Raw genomic sequence first — 27,529 nt, forward strand, 5'->3', positions numbered from 1 at the left:
AAAGCTTTAGTAAATGAGTGTAGTTAGATCACAGTGTACACTATATGTTGACTGTGTTTTAACTCCTATTACCTGATTTTTATTGTTATTTATTTTACATAAAGTAGTTATCATCACTGGTTGTGATTATATGAAATGTACTTCTGATTATGAATTAAATGTGGAAACTTATCTTCCATGTGTTCTAAATAAAGCCTTGAAGGAAAACAGCTCAGAGGTTGTACAGCCTTTTCTAATGGGTTGTGGAACCAAGGAACCGAAGATTACTCAGCTATGTCTGGCTGCCATCCAGAGACTCATGTCACATGAAGTTGTGTCTGAGGTAATACGAAGATTTTATCTAAACTGCGTGTAGGAGTCAGATCAGAAGATTTCCAGGGAAGAATGAAACATAACCGATATTTAATGTGAAATAGTCTTATGAATATTAAATACACTGGAAAATAATTTTAAAATATTAGTTATATCATGTACAAGTACAAATTCTCTATGATGAAGGGGATTATTATGTAAATATAAAATGTACCAGTAAAATCTGATTAAAAAGTAAAATGAATGACTTGGAAAAAATATTGTCAGCTTTTCTTATTTTAGAACACTCAAATTAAGATAAAAATATTTTGTCAGGTCATTTGTTATCTTAGAAGTTACAGTTTATTAATAAAATAAGTTTAGAATTAAGCCAGTTTTCAGTATTATTCAGTAGTTAATACAACTTATAATATTTTTAAAATATAGGTGAAAAATAAGGGCATTTTTAGATGATCAACACTGATGATATGTTGCTCATTAATATAAATGTTTGTGTCTAATCTGATGATGGAAAACAAGAAAAAAGATTTCATTACCTTGAACCTACATCTTGCTTATAAAATTAATGGTTTTACCTTAATACTATTACACAAATGGCCAGTTATTTTGCCCTTTATTAGTTAGCAGCCTAAATAATGTTAGTTTTAATTGAATATACAATATTGTTAATTTGGGTTGTTTTTTATGTTTTTAACATACAAATAAAGTAATATATAAGAAACAGTAGACTAATAGTTTGTATATATCCATAATACTTATTTCCAAATGAAGAAAAACCTGTTACTGTAGAAATGAGCTTTGATTTGTGGCTGGGTATTTTAGAACTGCGTGCTACTATTTGCTATATTTTTAAAGAAACTTAACTTTTTCAAAAAGAAAATTAATTGATTGTAAGTCTCAAATTAGTTGAGATGTGTGTGAATCTGTGGATCTTAAAATACATGTTTTGTTTTTGCCAAAATCAAGAAATTCCCTCTTAAGTGAGGCAAGGTTTGTTATTGGGAAGCTTTTGTATTGGGAACCTCCACACCTATGTTTTATTTATTGATGATTATTAAAATTATTTTACAGACTGCTGCTGGGAATATAATTAACATGCTTTGGCAGCTAATGGAAAATAGTCTTGAAGAACTTAAGCTACTTCAAACAGTTCTTGTTCTTTTAACAACCAATACAGTAGTTCATGATGAGGCACTTTCTAAGGTAGGCATTCATTCATCCATCAGAGTTCATAAATGGTTTTCAAAAGTATTTGAATAAGCTGGTTGAAAGAGAAAAGCCTGATGTTCTAGAACTAAACCCAACTTCCCTGTAGCCATTGTGACAGTAAGTGCCTCATTTTAATGGCCATTGGTACCTACCTTTCTCTAGATGAGAGTTAAAATAATTTTCAGAGCCCAGTGGGTATTGTTGATGGATTAGTATTAATAGGAATTAGGAAACATAAGAGAAAAGGTGTGAAAGAATCAGAATGATGGAAAAGGGAAAATGTGTTGTATGGTATTGTGTTGGATTGTTTAGATTCTCTGTGACAGCTCTCTCTTCTCTTTTTAAAGTAATTTCATACATATATATTATGTAAACCAACTAGCTCAAATTGGTCTCAAGTGGTAGCAAAGTCTTCTTTCAGCATTTTTACTGGGTAAAGCTGCACTTATGATAGCTATTTCATTCTTTTTCACTCATTCCAACCTTTTTGCAACATGTAACAGTTTTATTTATTCACATCTATAAAATTTTTTAATTACTAAGTATCCTTAAAGAACAGAAAAGAAAGAATAGTTTAGGGAATAGTCCCAGTGATTTACAGTAAGGGATGTTTTGGATGTTCAGTAATAGTTTTATTATAATTCGCATGCTTTTAAGGATGGATAGCCTTTAAAATAGAGACGTATACTGTCACATTAAACTGTATATTGTCTCAAGTAATATGTCTGACTTTCAAGTTTATTTGATCTAAGATTAATAAAATTTACTTAATCACAAATAGTTTATTCTTTTAAGCTTATATCTGCTATATACAATGTTTAAGTATTTTTGTAAAGTATATACAATTATATACAGTTTTTCTTGGGTTCTCACTATTAAATTATTCTGATATGAGTATTTAAGATTCGATAAATGATTATTAGTTTATCTACTATAGAAATAAAAATTGACTGTAGGATTTATTTTAGTATGTTATGTAATTGAAATCTAAATAATTGAGGATGAAAATCAAATATAAAGAAATTATACAACTAGGCATAGTGGCCCATACCTATAATCCCAGCACTCAGGCAGGAGGATCTCAGCAAGTTCAAGGCCAGCCTGAATTACAGGGTGAGCCCTTCTCAACAAACAAATAAGTAAAACCAAAACTGAGCATTATACATGTTTATATATAACTGTTGAATGTCCCTTTCCTTTATATTGAAATATTATGAATAGTAGTTGTATCAAAGGCTTATTTCTTTTAAATTTTTTAGTTAAAATTATAAGGCATTATAATCTAAACTATCAAGAACAGCTTATTTTCAAACTAAACAGTTGTTAGAACATATAGGAGAAAATCTTTGTGATGTTGAGACTACAAAATATGCAAATTGTGAAAGAAACCACAGAATGGGGGGAAATATTCATAAGTATTTGACAAAGAACATACATTCGAACTATATAAAGAACTGTTATAATTATTTTATAGGAATACAACTAAGTAAGAAATGAACAAATTATTTCAACAGCTACTTCACGAAATATTCAAATGTGAACAAATACATGAAAAGCTCACTGTGAAAACGTATCAGTGAAATGTAAATTCAGACCACAGGAGTTATTGTTACATACCCGTTAGAATAACTAAAACTTAAAAAGACAGACCATATCAAGTATCATGAAGGATATAAATAGTTCTGAATTCATATATACTACTGACAGGAGGGTCAAATTGTAAAGTTACTTTGAGAAACTGATAGTTTTTTAGAAAGTCAAACCCATATTATTATGTTTCCTGGCCATTTTACTCCTGGATGTTTACTCGGTGTAAATGAAAATGTATGTACTTGCAGAGACATGTATAGCAGCTTCATTCACAATCAAAACGTGAAAAGTACCCAAATGTCTATTAGTAGGTGAACAAATAAGCAAAATGTGGTATACTCGTACCATGGAATCTATCAGTAATAAAAAAGATACAAATTACTGATCGAATAATAGATGAACTTCACAAATGTTATGCTAAGTGAAAGAAGACAGACACAGAAAATGCATACTGAATGAATTTGTTGATATACAGTGGTGCAAAACACTGCTGAAGGAAGAGACATGCTAATAAATGACCCCAAGGAAACTTTTGGGGTGATGGAGACATCCTGTGTTGTATTTGTTGCTTGTATTTTCATGGTCCAATGTATTAGTCAGAATTCATCACATTATATGCTTGTAAAGATACAGTGTGTTTTATGCAAATTTTAAGTTGAATTTAAGGAGAAAAATGAATGGCTCCTGTTATATAGTAGCATTTTATTTATATGCTTAGCAATTTATATAGCATTGCTCCAAATGATTTAGTGTTATAATGGATTTTGACTACTTGCTATTTGCAAAGCAAGGCATTCAGGAAAAGTAAAAGCTTGATACAACATTCTATACATATTAAAAAATAATTTGAAAGACGTTCCATGTTATGTAAGCTAATCTTATGTAGCTAAATATTTGCTGAGAGTGAATTATTGTAAAATCTGAGCAATTTTGTAGCTGTATTATATAAAAACGTGCGACTTTTAATGCTCTGAAAGAATTAAATGTAATCATTTAAGTGTAGGTTTTATCTGATAAAAATAATAGTAGCCATGTGCCTCAATTTTATTTCACACTAAATGAAAACTTTTTTTAGGCAATCGTCCTTTGTTTTCGATTACACTTCACAAAAGATAATATTACAAATAACACAGCTGCTGCAACAGTGCGACAAGTTGTTACTGTTGTTTTTGAGAGAATGGTTGCTGAAGATGAACGCCACAAAGGTGACGTGTAAAAATGATTTCATTTTGATTGTGAATGATTCTTACATGTATGATTTCATTTTTATTAATTTTTAGCCTTTGCCCTATCAATTTAGAATATCCAAGAATTAGGCAACTTTAAAAATGTTAAAACAATATCATTGTATTAATAGTGGGAATTGTTTTTAAGTCACAATTTTATCATTTTAAAAAGTAACTCTTCATTTCCATGTTTATGTTTTCATATGCATAATTTTCTGTTGAAGATGATAATTTCACATTTTAGCCAAACAGTACATTCTGTGAATTTTTGTCATTTCCATTACCCACATAATTTGAATTTTAGTAGTTGCATTATATTTTGACTAGTCAGTAATTTATTGAATAGGTCTGTTGGACTCTTATGTGGTATTTGATATTTTAAACTATCTGAATGACTTCCTGAATATATTTTTTCACTGTTTGAATAAGTGACGTTATAAAGAGTAATCTTTTTATATTTTTAGCAAATACCTTTATGATAAATTTTTTTTTTTGTCTTTTTCCTTTTCCCTTTTTTATCGGTACTAGGGATCGAACTCCCGACCACACACTTGCAAGGCAGGCACTTATGCCACTAAGCTAAATTCCCAGCCCCTATGATAATTTTTAAAACTTTTTACACTAATTGTCTTTTCAGAGAACTGACAGATTTACCATTCTGACATGTTATAATTTCAATAACTTCTTAACTTTTCATTGCTGTAGAAATTATTTTTTTTCAGGTTTTATCTTTATTTGATGAAAAGTAACTTTTTTTCTCATGATCCTTTGAAAACATCACAAGATGCTATAATGTTGAGCAATCTCTTTTATGTAGTCAAGAAAAAATATTTAACTATTTTTTCCCTCACATTTTCTTTTTTAAAAACTCCTTGATATTATAAGTCTTTTAAGTTTGATGTTCTTTGGCCATACTATAAAAATTGGCAGTAGTATTAGGTATTGGATTTGGGCCTAGTCAAATAATTACTTTTATTGAAATTGAACATTGGTCAGATTTGGTACATGATTTTTCTATATTTGTCTTGAAGAAAATTGTAAGTGGAATTTTAATAATTTGAAATATTAAGGAATCAATCTTATGGATTACCACCTTTTGTTAAAATATTCAAAATTATGTAAAACTGGACAATTCTTTATTTTGAATGTCTTATGTATTCATAACCTCAGTATAATTCTGGGTTGGTGATTTTAGCTATGTGTCTCTAAAGTCTAATAATATACCATTAAATACTATCAAATAAGATTTCAAAAAACCTAGAATCTTTTCCAAAAAAGGCATTAAATCAGTAATTATTCAAAACCAGTTGTCATAGTTTATAATGTTATATTTTTTATTAGTAATGAAAAACACTCATTAAAAAAATTCCTATTAGGAATGGGAAACACCATTCTAGCTGACTTTTAGCTAGTGAGTATTTATGACTGACATTAAGATGGTAGATCAAGCAGTTAATTCTTCTGTGGATAGTAAGATGGTAGAGGAATTAATAATGTGATAAACTTGTGTATATATATATATATATATATTTGATATTCAAATATCATGTCATTTTCATATCCATGAGATAAAGGAGTTGATGAATGGGAGAAATCAAATTATTAGATAAAGACACTCTAAGCTTATTAAAATGAATATGACATTGAATAGTGATTTTTATGGCATTTGTATAAAAATAGATTCTCATTTATTGTTTCATTTTGAAGGTATAGTTCTGAAATTATAAGGTTTATAATTAAACAAGTATTTATTTTAACCTTAGCTTTTAAATAGAATATATGATTTATTAAAGGCCATTATTAACTATAAAGCTTATCCCCTTTTGATTCTAGATAATATAGAACAACCAGTACTGGTCCAAGGAAATAGTAACAGGAGATCTGTTAGCACCCTCAAGCCATGTGCTAAAGATGCATATATGCTCTTCCAGGTACTTCAGTTAACAAAAGTAGCTTTGTTACAGTTTTGTGTGAATTTTTGATTTAAAAATTTAATTCTTATTATTTATTAAATTTTTATTTTGAATTTTTGATTTAATTTTTAATGTAGAATTAAAAATGTAGAAGCAATATATAAATATGAAAGATTAAAGAACAACTTCTGTATTTTCTGTATACCTAATTAATATGATAAAGTATTATTTATTACTTTGAGAGATCATCTGTTTATATTTTGTCAATAGTTACATGTTTTATAAAAGTTTATATGTATCTATCAAATATACAATTTGATATACTGATGTTTCTAATGAAAATTTCCTTTTAAGTGCATGAACTGAATTTTGAAAAGTGTATTCCATTGTAGCACATGAAATTATTTATTTTCTAGGACCTTTGTCAGTTGGTTAACGCTGATGCCCCTTACTGGCTAGTGGGGATGACGGAAATGACTCGGACATTTGGCCTCGAATTGCTTGAGTCAGTCCTCAATGATTTTCCACAAGTCTTTTTACATGTAAGCCATCAATACTGTCCTGTAACAAAATTGATCTTTAATTTTTTTCACAAATATTTTTTAAGAAAACAACATGTATTTTTTCCCACATTAAAAGATGTAAAGACAGCTTCAGAGTATAGATATATGATAATGTACTGTTTCTTTTATCATTTTTAGGACTGTAACATTTTGAAATTTTAACATTAGAAGAAATCCCTAAAGATTTTATCTGGTTAGGTATTTCCTAACAAATGAGTCTATCAGAGAAATGTATGTGAGCTCTTTTTATATCTAAAACCCTAAAAAAATTATAGATCTTTTAAACCTGTTTATATATTGTTATGTGGTTTTTTAGTTTTTTAGATAGAATCTTGTTCTTTGTTGCCCAGACTGACCTGTGAGTTCTAGATTCAGGTGATCCCCCTGCCTCAGCCTTCCCACTAACAGGACTATAGGCATGCAGCAATTCAGCAGGCAATAGCTGTGTGTTTTTTGATAGTGAAAAGTCATGGTTAATACTAGTAAATATAATGTATAATATAAAAAATCTTAAATAGAAAATAAGGGGGAAAGAATAATGAATTCAAACATTTCATTTTACTTGAAAAACTAAAGTCAGTAACCTCTATAAGCCCCTTAGTTATTGGCATATCTTGAACTATAATTCAGATCTTTTATTGTTTTAAGCAAGAAAATATTAAAAACAGGCTCCTGTGTAGGCTGCCTACATAGCATCTAGCTTTTTGCTTAAATAATGGTAGAAGAGGAGATGTGGGATGGGAGAAAGGTTTCAGTCAGTCAGTACTTGGTCACATGCATTTTGGAAGTTACTAGCTCCCATCAAATTAATTGAGTTGGTAGTGTCAGGTGGTCAGATATACTATTGCTCTTCTGTTTAAATGAAATGTAGGTCTTTCAGCAACCACCGTAACCCCTTCCCCTTTCACACAGTCTTCCTCTCTAATCCATTTTATCCTTTGTTCTCAGCCTACAGACTGTATAACTCAAGTGCTATAAGCTATAAGATCTTTTGGCCTGGGTGTTAGAGCTGAAGTTATTTTTATGTGGTTCATAATTTTTGGTACACATTAGGCAACTGTTAATTGCTTTTCATAATAATGAACAATATTTACTGGTGATTCCATTTTATACAACATGCAGTATTTAGGTATAACTTGTCCAACAGTCTTTTATGTGGAATGATAATAATAGAATAATCATATTCTCTTGAATTTTTCCAATGCCTAAAAAGTAGCAGTTATACCTACTTTATTCATGACAAAACTATGACTTACAGAAGGTTAAATAATATATCCAAGGTTGCATGGTTTGTTAAATGGCAGAGTTAGAATTTTTGAGTTTATGTTGCTATAAACTCAAAATTAGTTTCTCTTCTTAACCTTCATTATGATTCACATCCTATATACCAACCATTATCTTCAAAATATATCCAGGACCTAATCACCTCTTACCACTCACTGCTACCACAATTATAATCTGAGCCATCTTCACTTTTACCTGAATTATCTGATTAGCTTTCTAACTGATGTCCTTGTGATTATACTTGTTCTACCTCATTATAGTTATTTTGTCATACCACATTCAGAATGGTCTTTTAAAAGGAGACAGATCTCTTTAGTTCTTTGTAGAAGTGCTTCAATCAATATCTTTACTTAGAGTAAAAGATGAAGACTTATGAGATCCTACAACTTACTATGTAGTCTCCAGTAGTCCTGAATCTTTTCTTCCTTTACTTTTCTCCTTACCCATACCCTATGGCCACTTTATCTTTTATATTGTTCTTTAAATTGCATCAAGCAGACTCCTGCCTCACTGTCTATATACCTAATGTTTTCTAAGAACAAAACACTTTCCTTCTTTCTTTGCCCAGTTGTCAATTTAGAAGACAAATCTTCCCCAAGCACTGTGTATAAAGTGATCAGCTCTTATTATGCCAGCACCCTTATCTTTGTTACCTCTTTTTTACATAACACTTACCACTTCCTGATATATATATATATAATATTTATTGCAGATTTTTCATTCTCACAAAATCCCTCCATTATTATTCCTGCTGTAATGTAGGAAATAATCACTGTGTGTAAGATCCTTAAATTTATTTATTTATTTATTTATTTATTTATTTATTTATTTTTTGGTACCAGAGATCGAACTCATGACCTTACACTTCCCAGGTAGGCACTTCTGCTGCTGAGCTATATCCCCAACCCAAATCCTCAAATTTAATTCTGCAAAATTTTCATCCAGAGATAGATTTTAGGGTTTTTTTACTTAACATTTACACATTCAACCAAAATTTAGTGGTTGTTTATAGTACCTTGGTTATGTGTGTCTTGTAAGACTGGCAAAATCCTTGCTTTTACAAGATTAATTGAAGGAAAGATCCTAATTGAATAGGCTGCTATAGTACTGAGGAAATGAATAGATAAAGCTTTTAAAAACTATGTTTGTTCTTTGACATAGTGATACACAGTGTATTGTTAGTCTCCTTATTTTGTTAGGAAGTTTTGTTTTAGTTTTTTATTAAAAACTTTCTGTAAATGTATATATTAATATATAAAAATTATTTTTATGATATGTGAAAATGCACTTAACTATACCTTTAATTTTGGCAGTCAAACTAACTGCAGACGTTAGGGTAGAGTTTCAGATCACTTAACTGTTAATAGCTATTTTGAGGGGAAAGATTTAAAGTACATTAAAACATATATGAAAGGATGGAAGGGTATACACATCAGAAGTTAGCAATGACTAACTTATCTACAGAAGGTAAGATTAGGTAGGACTTTTTATTACTTACTGTGTTTTCTGATTTTTTATGTGTAAAAAATATTAAAACTTGTTTCTGAGCAAATTACTCTTGACTTACTTTCCTTTTAAGATTAAAGGATTAGATTGGATGATTTTTATATTTTTTGTGTTTAGCTTCAATGAAATTTAGATGATTAAAACAACAAAATAAAATATATTTAAAGTTAATTATTTAATGCACACTAAGTTTTCTCTTGTCAGTAGAGTAAAATTGCTCTTAGGTAATATAGACAGGGAATTAACAGGTTAAGGAAGACATTTGTGCCTAATATACTAATATAGAATGACAATATCTATGAGATTTAAGAATTCTTTATAAAATTCCTCAACCTGTGAAATAATTAAGACTATTATGAATTTCACAATACTATAAGATATAAATATATGAACTTATAATTAAGTAAATTTATACTGACTAGTAGCAAGTCATATTTATTGTTGAGTCTGTGTTTTAAAGTACAAACTAAATTCTTTTTTTTTTTTTTTTTGCTTTACAAATAGCACCAGGAATTTAGCTTCCTCCTGAAAGAAAGGGTGTGTCCTCTTGTGATAAAGCTCTTTTCTCCAAATATAAAGTTCAGACAAGGATCCAGCACTTCATCTTCCCCAGCACCAGTTGAAAAACCATATTTTCCCATCTGCATGCGTTTGCTGAGAGTAGTATCTGTTCTGATTAAGCAGTTTTACAGTCTTTTGGTAAGTGCTAATTTCCATAAATGTTTATATATATAATATTTCTTTAGATAATGCTTTATCTATTAGTTTTTAAAATTTAATTCAGAACTTTAGGGTAGGGGGTTGTACTGGGAATCAAACTCAGGACCCAACATTTGAAAAGTAGGCAAGACGTAAAAGTGAAAATAATTAAGATATAGAAGTATCTGTAAGCCTGGGAAGTTGGGAGGAATAGAGAGATTTTTAAAAAGAGAGAAGCTGGAAATATAACTCAGAGGCATAAGTATCTGCCTGGCAAGTGCAAGGTCCTAAATACAGTGCCCTGTACTTTAAGGAAAAAAAAATAAAAGAAGTATATGAGCCAATGTAGTTGCTATAGTTCTGTTAAATAGTTGTTAGGCCATGTGGTAGTCAAAATATTCAGAAAGTTTTTATGGCTGTCACTGAGGCATCTGTGTACCACTTCCCCATTTATTCTCTAAGAATTGGCTAGGTTATCTGAAAAGGGCTTCTCTTCCTCTTTCTGGAATGTTGGCCTAACTATTGTAAATTGGGATAAGACAATAAGAAAACATTTCTCCTTTTTCTTGTTGTGTCATGGAAAAACATATTCTTATAGGGGAAGTACCAGATTCTATCCTATATCCCCAATCTCCCAAAGGAGTGTATGGTGGAGGTTAAATAAAAAGAGACAGAGTGTATGATTTTTAGGCTCCAGGAGGGTCAAAATCCTTTAATTAAGCTCGAGACTTTGAGGGTAAAGACAAAGGATTCTCAGATCAGTCCACTTATATAAGGATCAAGGACAAAGGGCAGAGAGACAGGAAAGTGCAGGCAATGGGCAGGACCTTGGGAGTCACTTCAAAGACATCTCCAAGTCATGAATCAAGCCAATTTAGTAGCACTGTCTTATCGTGAAGACATGGTAGAAATGAGACTGTAGGAGTAATCTTTGCAGCTGCAGGCTCTACCTTGTTAATTGGGTTGGAGCCAGGGGTTTACAGCTGTGGTCTTATCTTGCCCTTTGAGGCATCTCTGGCCTCACAGGCCTCTACAGGCCTCAGCCAGGACCAGTGATTTATAGAAGTTTGCTTACTATGAATCAGTTCCTGTCGCCAGTCCAAAGCCTAGGACAGACTCACAGATAAACATAGAAAGCCAATTAGTAAAATTTAAATCCTGCTCAGAGCTGCTTCATAGTGGTCTCCAACAAAGTCCTCCAAGAAAAAAGTTAAATAGTTCATTACATAATTTTGTTTTTTCCAGACCTCCAGCATAATTTTGATACACAGCAAAAGCACTCCATGTATATTTCCCATTTTGTCATATTTAAATATCATTTCAAGAGTGAATTTTATAGTATGTATTTTTATAACTAAAACATATAAAAATGTAAGCAACATAGTAAAAGTGAAAATAATTAAGATATAGAAATACCTGTCAGCATGTAACCTCAAAAGGTATGGGGAGAGTATTAGAAGACTTGCTTAGAGTCAAGTTTAATAAAATCAACAATTTATACTGTATTTTACTTTTGCTATTGTTCTTAAGTAAATTTATATAGTGTATATGTGTACACTTTAATTGTAGGTGATAATGAAATATAAAATGGCACCAACACAGTTTGGTTTTATACTTTGATTTGTGCTATAACTTTGATTCCAAATATAACTATCTGTTATATCAACCATAGTGTTTGTAACATCAGGTCAAATGTCACTAGCTTGAAGATGAGAGACATAGTATTATTATAAAAATAATTTAGTGTTTGCTTAAGCAGCACATTGACTAAAAATAATTTTGATTTCATGGGAATGGTTTCAAGGGCCACTAAGAGGTCCAGCAGCCATACTTTGGGAAACATTGACCTAGAGAATCCTGTTCTCTCATTGGGGTATGCTGGTTTATCTCTGTCAGTAGCTCAGAGATAAGGATAACTAATATTCAAAAGTTTGTTGTGTTACTATTATCTAGAGTGACTAGAAGAAATTATTCAGGTAGATATACCTATTTTATTCTTTCCCATTTCTATTATCTGAGCTAGGTGTTTCTGTGCCCTCTGAATCACCTAGGATGGGTGCCCAGATATTAGCTTATTGCCTCTATTTCTTAATCAAGAAAAGAAAATAGAGAAAAGCTTTGTATTTTTCCTGAAGGGTAGAGTATACATCCTGTTTAGCAGTGTATCTGATACATGCTAAATGGCAATTTTCAGGAAAGAGGGGACCAGATGGTATACTGTGCTTTCTAAAAAATAAAAATAAAAGATTAACCATGTTATAGATCATGAGTGTTTTCAGGGATGTATTTAGAGTATTATTTTTACTGTTAACTATTCCTTATAATTAAGCTACTTATGGAAAACTACTCCCATTTTCTCCAGTCATTTTAAAAATTTATTTCAGGGGCTGGGGATTTAGCTCAGCAGCGTAAGCGCCTGCCTGGCAAGCGTGAGGTCATGAGTTCAATCCCTGGTACCAACACAAACAAACAAACAAATGAACAAAAGAATTTATTTCAAATCTAAAAGATTTTATTGGTTTGTCACTAAGTTAGTAGTAAGAATACAATTTATTATTTTCTTTGACTTAAGGAAATATAAAAAATCTCATCCTTTTTAGGTAACTGAGTGTGAGATATTTCTGTCACTTCTGGTGAAATTTCTGGATGCAGATAAGCCACAGTGGCTGCGAGCTGTTGCAGTAGAATCAATACACAGACTCTGTGTACAACCTCAGCTGTTAAGGTAAAACCTCAGTAGTATTTTGCTAACTGGATGGATTAAGAAACTGATAGGAAAAGTCATAGTTTAATAAACTAGTAGGAAGAGTTTTGATACTTATTCCCCCCAAAGTGTAATTTTTAAATAAAATTATATAGTATTTAGATGTGAAGGGTTGTGGCGGAGGTATACAAAAGAACTTAGAGGAGCAGAATGTAAATTTACTGAGTTAATTTAATAACTGAAATAATTATTTTTAGACTTTGACTTCACTCTGAATCTTTGTCCTTAAGTTAATAAAATCACTCAACTATGATGAAGAATTTTTGAATATAGCATTAAAGCTATTTTAGCAGCATTTCTTGCTGTAAAAAAAAAAAAAAGTTAAGAATTTTTAATACATGCAAATGTTTTTCCCAGAAGTGTTTTAAAATATTTTTCAGGTCATTTTGTCAGTCTTATGATATGAAACAGCATTCTACCAAGGTTTTTCGTGATATTGTGAATGCACTGGGATCTTTTATCCAGTCCTTGTTTCTTGTCCCTCCTACTGGAAATCCTGCTACAACCAACCAAGCTGGTAAAGATATATATCCTGAGAGACTGTTTTCTAGAAATTATATGACTAGAGAAATTTGGATACATTAATGAAGATTTACATTCAAAGAATAATGTGATGGCACTGTGGCAACTGTATTTTCTTTTCTGAAATAGTTCTCTGGTATACTTTCAGTTCCTCTAACAACATTAGAACAGAAGTTTAGATGCTATCCTTTTTAAGAGATACTCCACTGATTCTTTCCTTAAAGAGTCCTGGTGGTTATTACCTTAGGAAGTCCGTTAGTCTCTCTTTAAACAAAAGACATTAACATGGGTGTAAATTTGTTTGGGAATCAATGTATAAATAATTTATTGTTTTTCTTTACTGTCTTTGTCACTTTGAATTGATTGTATTTTTATTTACATCTTGACAAAAAAGACTAACAAAAGGGACAGTAAAAAATTTGGCAATAATTCTACTTTCGTAGTTTTTATACAAGAAAGGAAATGATATGTGGGGGAGTCGGTTATCTGGTAAATAAATAAGGATTAATTTTATTTGTATGTGTAATAGACTTGGTACAGGAAAAAATTTTCAAAGATTAATTAGGTGCTTGAATATTAACGATTTGTAATCAGTGGTAAATTGACATCTTTGCTTTTTCCCGCTTATCTACTAGGAAACAATAATTCAGGTGGCCCAGTCTCAGCACCAGCTAACTCAGGAGTTGTAGGGATTGGTGGAAGTGTTACTTTGCTACCAGCATTTGAATATAGAGGAACTTGGATACCTATTCTGACTATTACAGTTCAAGGCAGTGCTAAGGCCACCTAGTAAGTAGCAGTCATATTATTTTATAAGGAATGATATTGTTGGGGATAATATTGAATCCTAAAATGCTTCTGTCTGCGTTATATTTTAAGTTTTAGATGTACCATTTCTAATACTGTAAAATTCTTCGTCTTCTGTCATGAGAATATGTCTAAGACTATATTTTTTTGTGTGCTGTTTGTAGACTGCTAACATCATAAAACGATGGCGGTTTTTTATTGAACGCTAGAAACCTACTTAGCTGTCCTATATAGATTTTTTGGAGTATAGGACTTGATTTCAGACCTCTTGGACTTATGTCATCTGATACTTAGTTATGTTTGGCAAATTAATCTTTTTTTTTTTAAATCTCAGTTTTGTCATCTATGAGGTAGAAGTAATAATATATCTAGATTTTTTTCATCTTATATGTGAAGCAAGTTATTTTAAATATTTAGCTGTTCAGGGAAAAGTAAAAAAGAAATGAGAAAAGAAGAAAACAGAAACAAAGCTTTGGTAAATGAGGAGGGGAGGACAAGTTGAAGGGAGGGTAGGGAAATGGAGAATAAAAGGAATCAAGTTAGGTCATGTACATAACTTGATGATTGTGATCATTCTATATATTCAAAATATACCAATAAAATCTAGTTGAAGAAAAAAGAACCAAAAAAGTGTTTATTCTTATTCTTAAAGCTATACAAATAGAAATTTTAGTTTTTAATTTATTAAAACTTGAGCTGGGGATTTAGCTCAGCAGCATAAGTGTCTGCTTTGCAAGCACATGGTCATGAGTTTGATCCCTGGTACTGATTTAAAAAAAAAATTATTAAAACTTTAATGGAGTCCATATCTTTTCTTCTTGAGTTGCCATTAGTTACCTAGTTTAACGAACATGTATTTAGCAATGTAAATAGATACATGTTTTTTGAGAAGAGAAATTTGACTGACAAAATCCTTAGCACTAGTTTATTACTATGTGACTTTTCAAGGCTTGTTGGCCTGGTAAAGACTAAGTTCCTGAACTTTTCTCCCCATCTGAACTTAGCTTTTTTGATCAGTAATATAAATATGTTTCTAATGATTACCTAAATTGTAAAAGACTCAGAATTGCCACATTATTAGTGGTTATAATGGGTAAACTTCAGAGTCAATCAGGCTTGAGTTAAATACTGATGATTAATAATTATATCTGTGTCATTTAAGGTTTTTGTGAGAATTTAAATGAGATAATATACCCTCCTTCAAAACATAGAATCAGGCTGAGAATATTTGCCTAATAAATGATTGCTATATTTAGGTGCCAATATTGCTTATTCTACGTTTCTTTATTAATTCTGTAATTTGTGTAGTCTGAATTATGATTGAGAGATTTTTAGCATTTGCCAGGAATTTTATTAGTTTTTCTTATTGTATTCTTCAGTAATTTGTCTTTTTATTTCTGAGGTAATTTTATAACATAAAATTTACCCTTTTACAGTGCACATTTGATGGTTTCAGTATACTTTTAAAAGTTATGCAAACATTCCTACAATTTAGTTCTAGTATATTCCATTACCCCCAAAGGAATCTTTATACCCATTACAATCTTTTTTCCAGCCTCTAGCAATTTACTTTCTGTCTCAACTGATTTTTCCTATTCTGAATCTTTATTAGGAATGGAATACTATAATAAAATTTCTTTTCAGCTCAGACTTCCTTTATTTAGCATAATATTTTGAAAGTTCATTCATGTTGTAGTATATTAGTACTTCATTCTTTTTTATGGTTGAATAATTATGGATACACCACATTTTTTAGTCTCTTCATCATTTAACATATTTGTATTATTTTTAGTGTTTGGTTCCTATAAATATTGCTGCTGTGAACATTTACCTGCATATTTCTTTATAGACATGTGTTTTTATGACTCTAGGGTATGTATCTCAGAGTAGAACTGCTGGATCATATAATGGCTCTATGTTTAACCTTTTTGAGGAACTGTCACATTGTTTACCCAAGCAACTGTAATAGTTTATATTCCTGTTAGCAGTGTATAAAGGTTCAGATTTGTCCACATCCTAAGCAATATGCAATATTTGTTATTTATCTTTTTTATTATGGCCTTGTTAGTGAAAATTTCTCCCATTCTTTGAGTTGTCTTTTCATTTTCTTAGTATTACTATTTGAAGCATAGTAGTTTATCTTATTTTTACTTATTGGTTGTGCTTATATCTAATAACCATTGCCTGATCTGAGGCCAGGACATTTTTTGTCTATGTCTTACTATAGGAGTTTTTATATGAGATTCTTTTAATTCCTTTTAGGTTAATTCTGTATATAGTATGAGATAGAAGTCCAGCATTTCTTTTTTAATGTGAAGAATCAATTGTCCCAGTACCATTAATTCCTTCCCAATTGGATTATTCGTTCTTTATAGTATTGACAGAATGTTAAGGGATTTAGGAATATGATTTCTTATTTGTTCTGATTTAAGACAAAACATTTATTGTCCTTCCTCATGAAAGCTTCCTCCTATGAGTTAGAAACTGTTCTGTCATTTGATCTTGACACACCGATACTCTATCATTGTACTACAGATTGTTTCTGAGGTGATAGGTGAGCTGAATATTTCACAGTTAAGCTTTTCACTAATGTGAAAACATCTTCCCCTTCATAAAACCGATTTTATTTTACAGCACCTTCTTTTAAATTCACCTAAGGGGTCGAGGATTTAGCTCACCTGCGTAAGTGCCTGCCTTGCAAGCGTGAAGTCGTGAGTTGGATCCTCGGCACCATAAATAAATAAATAAATAAATAAATAAATAAATAAATAAAATCACCTATGTCAGTCAGGTATAGTTGTGCATGACTGTAATTCTAGCTATTCAAAGAGACTGGGATTAAAAGATTATAATTTCTAGGCTAACCTAGGCAATTTGACGAGACCTTGTCTCAAAATTTTAAAAATAAATAAATAAAATGTGCTCAGTGGTATAATTCATTCTGTATCCTTGGGTTCAATCCCAATACCAAAAAAAAAAAAACAACAAACAATCAAAGAACCCACCTAAGTCAGAGTTTGAAAAGCTTTATAATTTTTAAGTTTTACTGTGTTTTGTATATATCTTTACTTTTCTTATATTAACAATTAATGCAAATATTGGCAAATTAGGGAGAAAGCATTAAAATAATTAGTTACGTTGGGAGTCAGGCCTTAATTTTTCTGTTACTTAGAATACCATGAAGAGCTCAAAGGAAACACCCTTTATATTTCTTCTTCTGTCAATCTTAATTTCTACAAATTGTTAAAAAAAAGTTCTTGTAATTTCTTGGTTGTACCTTCTCAGTACTTTAATTTTTTTCATAATTTCAGCCTAGAAATGTTGGACAAAGTTGAGCCTCCAACTATACCAGAAGGCTATGCCATGTCTGTGGCATTCCATTGTCTGCTGGATCTGGTCCGTGGCATCACAAGTATGATTGAAGGAGAGTTAGGAGAGGTTACAGCAGAATGTTATTCCACCACTGAAGCAGCTTCTTCACCAACACAGTCATCAGAACAGCAAGATTTACAGTCAGCTTCAGACCAAACAGATAAGGAAATAGGTATATTTTGATTCTGTATTTTTAATTATTATTTTGAAATAGCTTGAATTTATGGACAATTGGCAAAAATAGGATTACCATACATCATCCATTCTTATTTTCCAATTGTTAGCATTTTACTATATTTACCTTACTATTCTGTGTACATACATGTCACTACTTTTTTTTTTAAACTATTGGAGAGTATTTATATTGACTTTATGGCCCTTATACCTTAATATTTAATACTTAGTTTTTCTAAAACTAAGGGCAGTATCTTAAGTACTGCAGTATAATCACTATTAGAATCCAATATAATCACCTAATCTCACACTACATTCAAATTTTATCAATTGCCTCACTACTGTCCTTTCTGGTCCAGGATCATTTTTGAGAAGTACAGGCTAAACAAATTGAGTTTGTTTTATGTTCCTTCATATTTGGAGTTACTTATTCATTTTTGACAGAATTTGCCTAGAAATGTTCCTATGCTGTATTTAATGTAAGGACACATTAGGAAGAATATGGTATCAACTTGTCTTCTTACTGTTTACTTTTATCATTTGGTTAATATGTCAGCCTGGTTTCTTCAGTACAAAGTTTATTATTAACTTTTTATAACAAAATACATCAGCTGTCTACCACAACAGTGCCCTTCCTTATTATTATTATTCATTTACATTAGTGTAACTTCCTGGATTTTTTCCTAAGGAAATTTGAGACTCAGATTGATCCTTTTGAAACTGGACTCAGTATCCTTTTGATGTCCTGTGACATTTTGACATTCTCTGAACACTTCCTTTTTATTTAATAGAAGATGTTCCAAACTAATACGGTATGTTTCTTGTCTAGCCTACATATCAGTCAATTTTCCAAGGAACCCTGGAGAATAGTATTAAAATACATGGACATTAGGTGTGCCTTATGCTACCTTATATAGGAAACACACATACACACACCCCCCACACACACACACACTGTGTTAAATGCCATGATGACATTATACCAATTTCTCTTGTTCCAGTTTAATACCATAAGGTTTATTTTTAACTTTACATATTTGTAATTTCCATGTCAGTGGTAAAGTGAGTGAGTGGTCACGTTTTGCTCAGTGTATTTATTTACTTGCTTGATTCCTAATGTATGTAGCAGATATCTTGGCTAAGTCATACTCAACATATTACATTGCAGCCCATCTTCATTGGTCACACAAACTTAAAGATTGGCCGGTTGAATGAACTAATATGGATTTTTTAAAAAAGATAGTTAACTCATATATAGAATGATCTTTCAGTATGTATTTTAAAACCTTTAATACTTCTTCAAGTTTGCAATTTGTGTGGCTTCTAAGTTTTTATTTATTTGGTATATTTTACATATTACATATAATTGAGTTGTTGATAGAATATTTATGATATTGTCAAATGACCAGTGAGATTTTAGAATTTGATATATTGGTGAGTGCTGTGCCATCTATAATTGCCATAAAATGTGATACTTTTTTTCCTTTAAGTTAATAGAGCTGTTTGGGAAGAGATGGTGAATGCTTGCTGGTGTGGTCTTCTTGCTGCGCTCTCACTCCTCCTTGATGCCAGGTATTAAGTCTTTGTAAGTTTATATTACACGGTGGCAGTTAAAACCAGCATTTAAAAAATTACTTAAATTTTGCCAAGAATCTGTTTTCTAATATTAGTGTTTTGAATGAATAGAATATTATTCTTAAATTGCATATACTTATGGAGTACAGCATAATACTATAGTACATGTATACAGTGTAAAATCAGGGCAAATAGTATTTCCATCTCACTATAATTTCTTCAAAATGTTCTTTTTCTGTTACCCCCTCCTTTATCGTCTCCTTGCCCTTCCTTCCACCAGAATTGTAATGTTTTAATGGCAAATGCAGTTCTCACATTACTAAACACTTTTTCATTACAAGACTTACTACTGCTTTTGCAGTGATGACTATGTTCAATTTCTTTAATATTTTGCTTCAGGATTGCAGACTTTACTAATTTTACAATTCTTGAGATACATACATTTGGGGAGAAGGGTGAGATAGCATGATAGCATCTTGCTATAGCATCTGGCCTCAAACTCAAGGTGATCCTCTTGCCTCAGCCTCCTGAGTGTTGGGATTATAGGCATGTGCCACCATGTCCAGCTAGAAATTCTTTAAGTTCTTTCATTGGTAGTATGTGTGAGTGTGTGTGTGTTACACTGCATTTACCTAGTTAGTTTTCAGATATTAACAGTTAAAATTCCTTCATTAACTGTTAAAATTCCTTCTGAAATACATTGATTTTAACAATATTTTTTGTAGATTTTCTTAAAACTTAACTGAATAACTAGTCCCACATCATGTTTTACCGTATAATTTAAAATAAGTTAATCAGATTAAGTAAAATACCTTATCTTTTCAGCACAGATGAGGCTGCCACTGAGAATATTTTAAAAGCTGAACTGACTATGGCTGCCCTTTGTGGAAGACTGGGCCTTGTAACTTCACGAGATGCCTTTATAACTGCAATATGTAAAGGTTCCTTGCCTCCACATTATGCTCTTACTGTATTGAATACCACCACTGCAGCTTCACTTTCTAATAAATGTAAGACTTAAGGTTATGCAAAGTTTCTCCATCCGTGGGGTGACAACATCGAGAAACGATAATGGGAATTCTGAGTTGAGGCTTCTGCTGTTCCATTCAGTGACTGTGTGGCTGAGAATGTTAATGCCTATGAGCATCAGTTTCTTTAGTCCCTTTGCAGCAATGGCAGTGGAGGGAAAATAAAATAATATCAATCATAAATATTAATTGTATAGATAAAATAAATCTGGAAGTTCAAGGCCAGCCTGGGCTACATAGCAAGACCCTATCTCTCTTTTTTTTTTTTTTTTTTTTTTTTGTCTTTTTCATTTTATTGGTACCCGGGATTGAACTCACGACTGCCTGCTTGCAAGGCAGGCGCTTATGCCGCTGAGCTAAATCTCCAGCCCCACAAGACCCTATCTCAAAAAAAAAAAAAAAGAAGCAAAATTAAAATGCTTTGTGTTCGAATTGTTTTGTATATGAAAACTACCAGTCTTATAATTTTTACAATTTATGTAAAAAGTCATTTTCCTTAATATTTGCTTAACTTGTCTTGATTTTTGTACCTTGTGAACTTTCATAGTGATTACATATAGATAATATTAATGATGTTTAAGTGTTATGGTTGAAATTAAATTAGTATTTTTAAATATTACTTTGAATGCAGTATGAAATGTATATGTTACTTATTCAGGCTTTCCTTTGTATTGTAGCATATTCTATTCAGGGTCAAAGTGTTATGATGATCAGTCCATCAAGTGAATCACACCAACAAGTTGTGGCAGTAGGTCAGCCTCTAGCAGTCCAGCCTCAAGGGACAGTAATGGTAACAAATTTGTCCTTTTTCTGGGTACTAATTAACTATCAGGGAAATCTTTTGGTACCTTTCTTTGTATTTAGCAAAATCTATCATTATACACACTTCTTTTGCCTAGAAGGTATTTTCAGAAGCTCTTTAGCTATATAGTTGGCATTATTATGGCTAATAAATGATAACACAACTGTAATCAATTGAACTTTTTTTTTAAATACCCAACTTATTTTCTTAATTTTTTACTTAAAAAAATCTTTGAATCCACTAGTATTACTTTATAAGACTTTCACTTTAAAAAATATATAACAATATATCTTTTTTAATATAGCTAACTTCCAAAAATATCCAGTGTATGAGGACTCTACTTAACTTGGCTCACTGCCATGGGGCTGTCCTTGGAACTTCATGGCAGCTTGTCTTGGCAACTCTTCAGGTATGTTGCAGTATGTGGGTTAGAGGTCAGTACTGTTAATCACTAGCAGTTAACTAACCAATGCCATGGATGCTTTAGGCTGGTCTGGGAAGCAGACAGTAAGCATTAAAAAAGAAGTTGGAAAGGAATATAAGACATGGCTCATATCATAGGAAGTGACGAGTGTTTCACATAATGGTCCAAATCCTGCTGACTGTACTTGGTATAATTATTTTGTATGAATATTAATTACTTCCACGTCTATCACCATACACTAAGTCAAAATGGATCAAAGATGTAAATATTAAAATAGAAACAAATCTACCAGAAGAGAAAGTAGGTAGAAATCATGAAGACATAGGTGTACACACATACTTCATGAACAGAACCCAAATGGCATGGAAAATACTTCAAAGAATCAACAAGTGGGATCTCATCTTATTAAAAACTTTTATACATCAAAAGAAATCACCAACAGAGTGAAAGGACAATCCACAGAGTGGGAAAAAATTTTAACCAATTGTCCCTCAGACAAAAGACTTGTGTCCAGAATATACAAAGAATTAAAAAAAAAATCAGACCCTCCCCCCAAATTCAAAGACCCAATCCAGGAATGGACATCTGAGATACATATACACTTCTTACATGAAAAAATACAAATGGCAAATAAATATATGAAAACATGTTCAACATCATTCGAGAGAAATTAAAACATTAAGATTCCAACTCCAGAAAGAATGATTGTCATCAAGAAATCAACCATCATCAAATGCTGGAGGGGTTGTGGGGAAAAAGGCATAGTGGGAGTGCATACTGGTGCAACCACTGTGGAAATTGGTATGGGGATTCCTCAAAAACTAAGATTTAATGGGGTCTTTTAAAGACCCCATTTGACCTAGAGATTCTCCTTTTGGGTATTTTCCCAAAAGAATTAAAAATATCTTACCACAAAAATATATGTGCACCCATGTTCATAGCAGCATAATTTGTAAAAAGCTAAATCTTGGAAACAATGCAAATAACTATCAACTGAAGAATGGATAAAAACAGAATGGATAAATTAGATATTTTTATACAATGTAATACTACTGAACCATAAAGAAGGAAAAACTTTTGAGGATAAATGGATGCAACTTAAGACCACACTCACAAGTGAAATAAATTAGACTCACGTGTGTAAACATTGTATTATCCCCCTGGTGTGAGAAATTGAAACAGTAAATAAGGTCAGGAATGAACAGTAGGTATTGTGAAATGGGAAGTAATTGCTTAAAAGGGAAGAGGAACTAGAAGGAGGAAAGAAAAGAAGGGAAAAGAGAAAAGAGAAAAATGCAAGGTAGTTATACTATTAGTGTCTCTTATTCATTGAAAAGGAAGGTTCATGCTCATATTGATTAGAAACTTTTTTATGCCCATATCTTATACTCTGAGTAACTTCTTTGAAGATGACAATATGCAGTATATTAACTATCATTACTCTCCTATCATTTTGTTATGAAATTCTATTTTACCTTTTTTTCAATAAAATAAAAAAATTACAAAGTATTAACCAATTTTAGTGTTAGTTTTGAGAAACTTACTCATTTTAGTACTAGTTACTGAAAGTTACAACTAATTTTAATGTTGGTGTTTTAAATTTTTAGCATCTTGTGTGGATTCTGGGATTAAAGCCTAGTAGTGGTGGTGCCTTGAAACCTGGAAGAGCAGTAGAAGGACCCAGTACAGTAAGCTCCAGTCCTTCTTAACAATTTAGTGGTTGCACAAATGTCATGTCACATTAACTTTATGCTTTTCTTAGGTTCTCACAACAGCAGTGATGACGGATTTACCAGTGATTTCCAATATACTTTCAAGATTATTTGAAAGCTCACAGTAAGAGTCATTTTTTAAAAAATAAATAGAAACGTTGTTACCAGCTGTATATTTTAGACCAGAATGTCTAATTTCTTAATTTTCATTTTAGGTATCTTGATGATGTATCATTGCATCATTTAATAAATGCACTTTGTTCCTTATCTCTAGAAGCAATGGATATGGCCTATGGAAATAATAAGGTGTGACATTCTACCTCTCAGTTTTAAATATGGTACATTATATATATATAAAGTGTACATCTGTTATGATTTTTGTGTTTTACTAGTAGGATTAACTACTGTTTATTAACAGTAGTCTGTTAGGTCTTTACCATTTCTAGTTATCTGTAGAAGGGTTGGAATACAAAAGACATAACTTGGCTTGTGATACATATTAAGTATGAAGTATGTTTCTAAATGCTGTCCATTCTTCCTGGGTATTAAATATTCTTTAAAATATTTTTATGAAGAATTATGCATCATAGTTTTTAAAAAAGGGATTCCATTAAATATCATGATAGCATTTGTAATTAAAATTTATGATATGGGAAATACAAGATTAAATTAAGGAAGGTGTGTCAGTTTCTCTTTTCTTTATTCCAATGTTAAATGAGCTAATCATTTCTTTCTGAAGATAATGATTATCTTAAAATTAAACTTTTCTTAGTTCATTGATTAAATGAACAGAGCAGTACTTCTGAATATTAACATTTAGGAACATTTTATATTCAAAATATATACTTGGAAAGCACAAAGTTTTGAGCTTCTAAAGTAGTTATTAGTCAGGCATAGTAGTACATGCTTATAATCTCAGTACTTGGGAAGCAGCAGCAGGAGGGTTATAAACTCACATCCAGCCGGCGAACTTGGCAAGACTGTGTCTCAAAATAAAATTTTAAAAAAGGTTAGGGGCCAGGGATTTAGTTCAGTGGCTTAAGAACCTGCCCGGTAAGTGCGAGGTCATGAGTTCGATCCCAGTACCAAAAAAAAAAAAAAATTATGTTATAGTGAAAAAAGGTTAGGAATGTAGCTTGGTGTGAAGGACCTCTTTATTTTAGAATCTAATTTTGTACAGTAAAACAGTAAATATTAGAATGGAAATTAAAGCCCTATAAAAATGTTCAAAAAAGGTACAGGCTCTGGCTTCAACTCCCCAGTCCCCCCAAGTATAAACCTTATAAAAGTAGTAGTTAAATTAACTTTATAAAATTATAGCTAGATTGAAGCTTTTTAAAAGTTCATCACTTAATTATGACATCTATAAAAATTATATGCAAATACTAAAATAATTTTTCTACATAATTAAAAAGCAACTGTCAGCTGTTTTAAATGTGTTAAATATTGTAGAAGTCTCAATTCTAGAAATTCTTCAGGTAATCAGCATTTTATTTTTGTTTGCATTTTGGGAGTTTGTGCTAACATGTTGAAAAGTAACTACCATAAAATTTTAATTCTAAGAAATTGATGCTGGTTACATGTATGCCTAATACCCCATTTAGTATAGCAACAACAAAAATATTAAAACAGCTATTTTTTATTGTGCTTACTATATGCCAAGCACTAACATATTATTTTATTTAACAATTTTCACGCTTTTTGTTAGCTTATGTCTGTGATTTTTTTAACAAGTACATTTTGAGCTGTTAGTCTTGCGGTTAATCTGTATTTATGGTAATTAACTTGCTGAGAATTTACAAAATAAATCTGATGCTGCAAAAACCATTTTTAAAAATGAAGGTAGGAGGAAAGGGGAAAAAAAGAATTGAGATGTGTTAATGTACATGTACCAATTCCCCATAAAGAATGTAATTATTAAGTACTGCAAACATATACTAATACAAATACAAATAAATTTCAAAAGAAAAGCAAAAAGAAAAAAAACCTAGATTCATTCACCATGCAGTATGAACTTAATCATTTAAAACAACTCTTCGAGGCTCAATGTGGTCTTCCTCTTTGTTTTTGTTTTTGTTTTGTTTCGAGACAGGGTCTCCTTATGTAGTTCAGGCTGGCCTTGGACTGACTTTGTAGACCAGGCTGCCCTCAAACTGGAGCATCCTCCTGCCTCCCACTCCTAAAGTGCTGGAATTACAAGTGTGCAACCCAACACCTCCACCCTGGTCTTCCTTTTTTCAGTGAAAGCATGAAAACAGTGTTAAGTTACCTGCCTGAAACCACTTATTTGGTAATTGGTAACTTTTGAATTTGAATCCGTTTATGTTTCATTCCAAAATTTCATTCTTAACTCCTTTGCAAATGATTATAAATTTTCAAATGTATCAGAGTTAGCTGTGGAGGTTTTAAAAATTAAAAATGCTAAAAAAATATTAAAAATTCTGAGTACATTCTAGGCCACTTGAATAAAAATCTTCAGTGTGAATCCTAGGCGTGTGTTTGTTGTTTTAAATGATATACATGATTCCTATGTACGCCATAACTAAAATAAGGAGGGAGAAAAAGCAAAAGTAACAGTAGGCACCATTTGGAGGAACTTATGTGCCACATACTGTCTGACATGAAATAGTGTTTATGTTGTTTTTATAGCCTTAAAAAAATTCAGTAGAAGGAGTAACTTACCTAAGGTTATGTAGCTATTAAATGGTAGACTTCAAAATCTCAGAAATTTAAAACTTCATACATTAGTCTTAACCACCATTCCATATTATTTCTAGAATCATGAATTTTTTTGCCACCCTAAATTTTAGGGTATCAACACATTAGCATTTGCAGGAAGGGTCAGCCTACTCATATTTGTCTTAAAACTCCAATAAACTTAGTTTACTGGCACATGTCAAAAATTTCCATCAGTACATAAAAATATAGAATTTAAAAAATCTTTATATCTTCAGACCAAATGCTCTAATTTAGATATTCTCTGTGTGAAGTACAATTTTGGAATTTTCACCCTGTTCCAATTCAAACATTCTCTTCCTTAAAAAAAAAATTAATCGGGGCTGTAGGTTTAGCTCAGCGGCATAAGCACCTTCCTTGCAAGCAGGCCATCGTGAGTTCGATTCCCAGTACCGATAAAAATGAAAAAGACAAAAAAAAAAAAAATTAATCAGGAGCTATTCTGAATACTTAAAGATGTCAGAAGGCTTATCTTGTGATAACAGGTTTTATAATATTTACTGCTAGCTATTTATATGCTAATTATATTTTAATCACAGCTGTACCTTTCAGAATAGTTTCATTTTTATTTGTAGTCAAGATGTTAAGAATTCTCTTTATTAACATTAAAATGAGTATTTTTCCTCCCTAGGAACCATCTCTCTTTGCTGTTGCCAAATTGTTAGAAACTGGTTTAGTTAATATGCACCGAATAGAAATTTTATGGCGCCCTCTAACTGGTCATTTACTTGAGGTAAACGCTTATACTTAAATATAATTTTTTTAAATAAGGAAGTGCATACAGAACTGATTCCAGATAATCTTTCCTAGCCTTCCTTTCTTGACTCTGTACTTAAATCTGTATGTTTTATCAAGGATTAAAGTTGTATAGTAATTAGTTAAGTGAAGCAGTGCTTGTTTTAATTGGTTGAAAGTAAGTGAGAATTTTAAAGTGTGAATTTCCATTGAAATCAACTGTCATTTTGGACTCCCTTTGTTTCATTATACAACCTCTTGATTCACCTCAGTTTCAATTACTGTAGTTCTCAAACTTCAAGGCAGTTGAAATTGAGCATTAGCAATGAACACTGCTTACAGCTTTTGCTACAACTGTGAGGGAAACTGCTGGTATCACTAATCATAGTGCCAGGGAATTTTATTTTGTATTCAGCTTGTGGTGACTCTTAATTAGCTGCTTGTTTATAACTACCTGCTTCTGTTAATGTGTATATTGGTATACAGTTTAGTTTTGTCTTATAATGGTCATTTTGTTTTTTTAGAAACCTGCAAAAGATACTTCATAGTAAGAAAAATAGACACAAATTCTTTTAT

General features: G+C 31.4%; 1 protein-coding gene across 5 annotated transcripts in view; it reads left to right on the top strand.

Moving 5' to 3' along the window:
• Mon2 (MON2 homolog, regulator of endosome-to-Golgi trafficking) overlaps positions 1-27,529 on the top strand; it is a 102,147-nt gene that overhangs the window by 25,231 nt on the left and 49,387 nt on the right. For all 5 annotated transcript variants that reach the window (XM_063254196.1, XM_063254191.1, XM_063254192.1 and 2 more), the window contains exons 3-20: positions 195-322; positions 1,384-1,515; positions 4,187-4,316; positions 6,171-6,268; positions 6,667-6,792; positions 10,108-10,302; positions 12,903-13,027; positions 13,447-13,583; positions 14,224-14,377; positions 17,707-17,939; positions 19,432-19,513; positions 20,342-20,526; positions 21,222-21,334; positions 21,651-21,755; positions 23,378-23,458; positions 23,533-23,606; positions 23,698-23,788; positions 26,850-26,951. In XM_063254196.1, coding sequence (XP_063110266.1) covers positions 195-322; positions 1,384-1,515; positions 4,187-4,316; positions 6,171-6,268; positions 6,667-6,792; positions 10,108-10,302; positions 12,903-13,027; positions 13,447-13,583; positions 14,224-14,377; positions 17,707-17,939; positions 19,432-19,513; positions 20,342-20,526; positions 21,222-21,334; positions 21,651-21,755; positions 23,378-23,458; positions 23,533-23,606; positions 23,698-23,788; positions 26,850-26,951 — 2,291 coding nt within the window. The remainder of the gene's footprint in view (positions 1-194; positions 323-1,383; positions 1,516-4,186; positions 4,317-6,170; positions 6,269-6,666; positions 6,793-10,107; positions 10,303-12,902; positions 13,028-13,446; positions 13,584-14,223; positions 14,378-17,706; positions 17,940-19,431; positions 19,514-20,341; positions 20,527-21,221; positions 21,335-21,650; positions 21,756-23,377; positions 23,459-23,532; positions 23,607-23,697; positions 23,789-26,849; positions 26,952-27,529) is intronic.

Source organism: Cavia porcellus, unplaced genomic scaffold (assembly GCF_034190915.1).
Source record: "Cavia porcellus strain 051 isolate PalLab524CR breed Dunkin Hartley unplaced genomic scaffold, mCavPor4.1 scaffold_8, whole genome shotgun sequence".
Taxonomy (NCBI): Eukaryota; Metazoa; Chordata; class Mammalia; order Rodentia; family Caviidae; genus Cavia; species Cavia porcellus.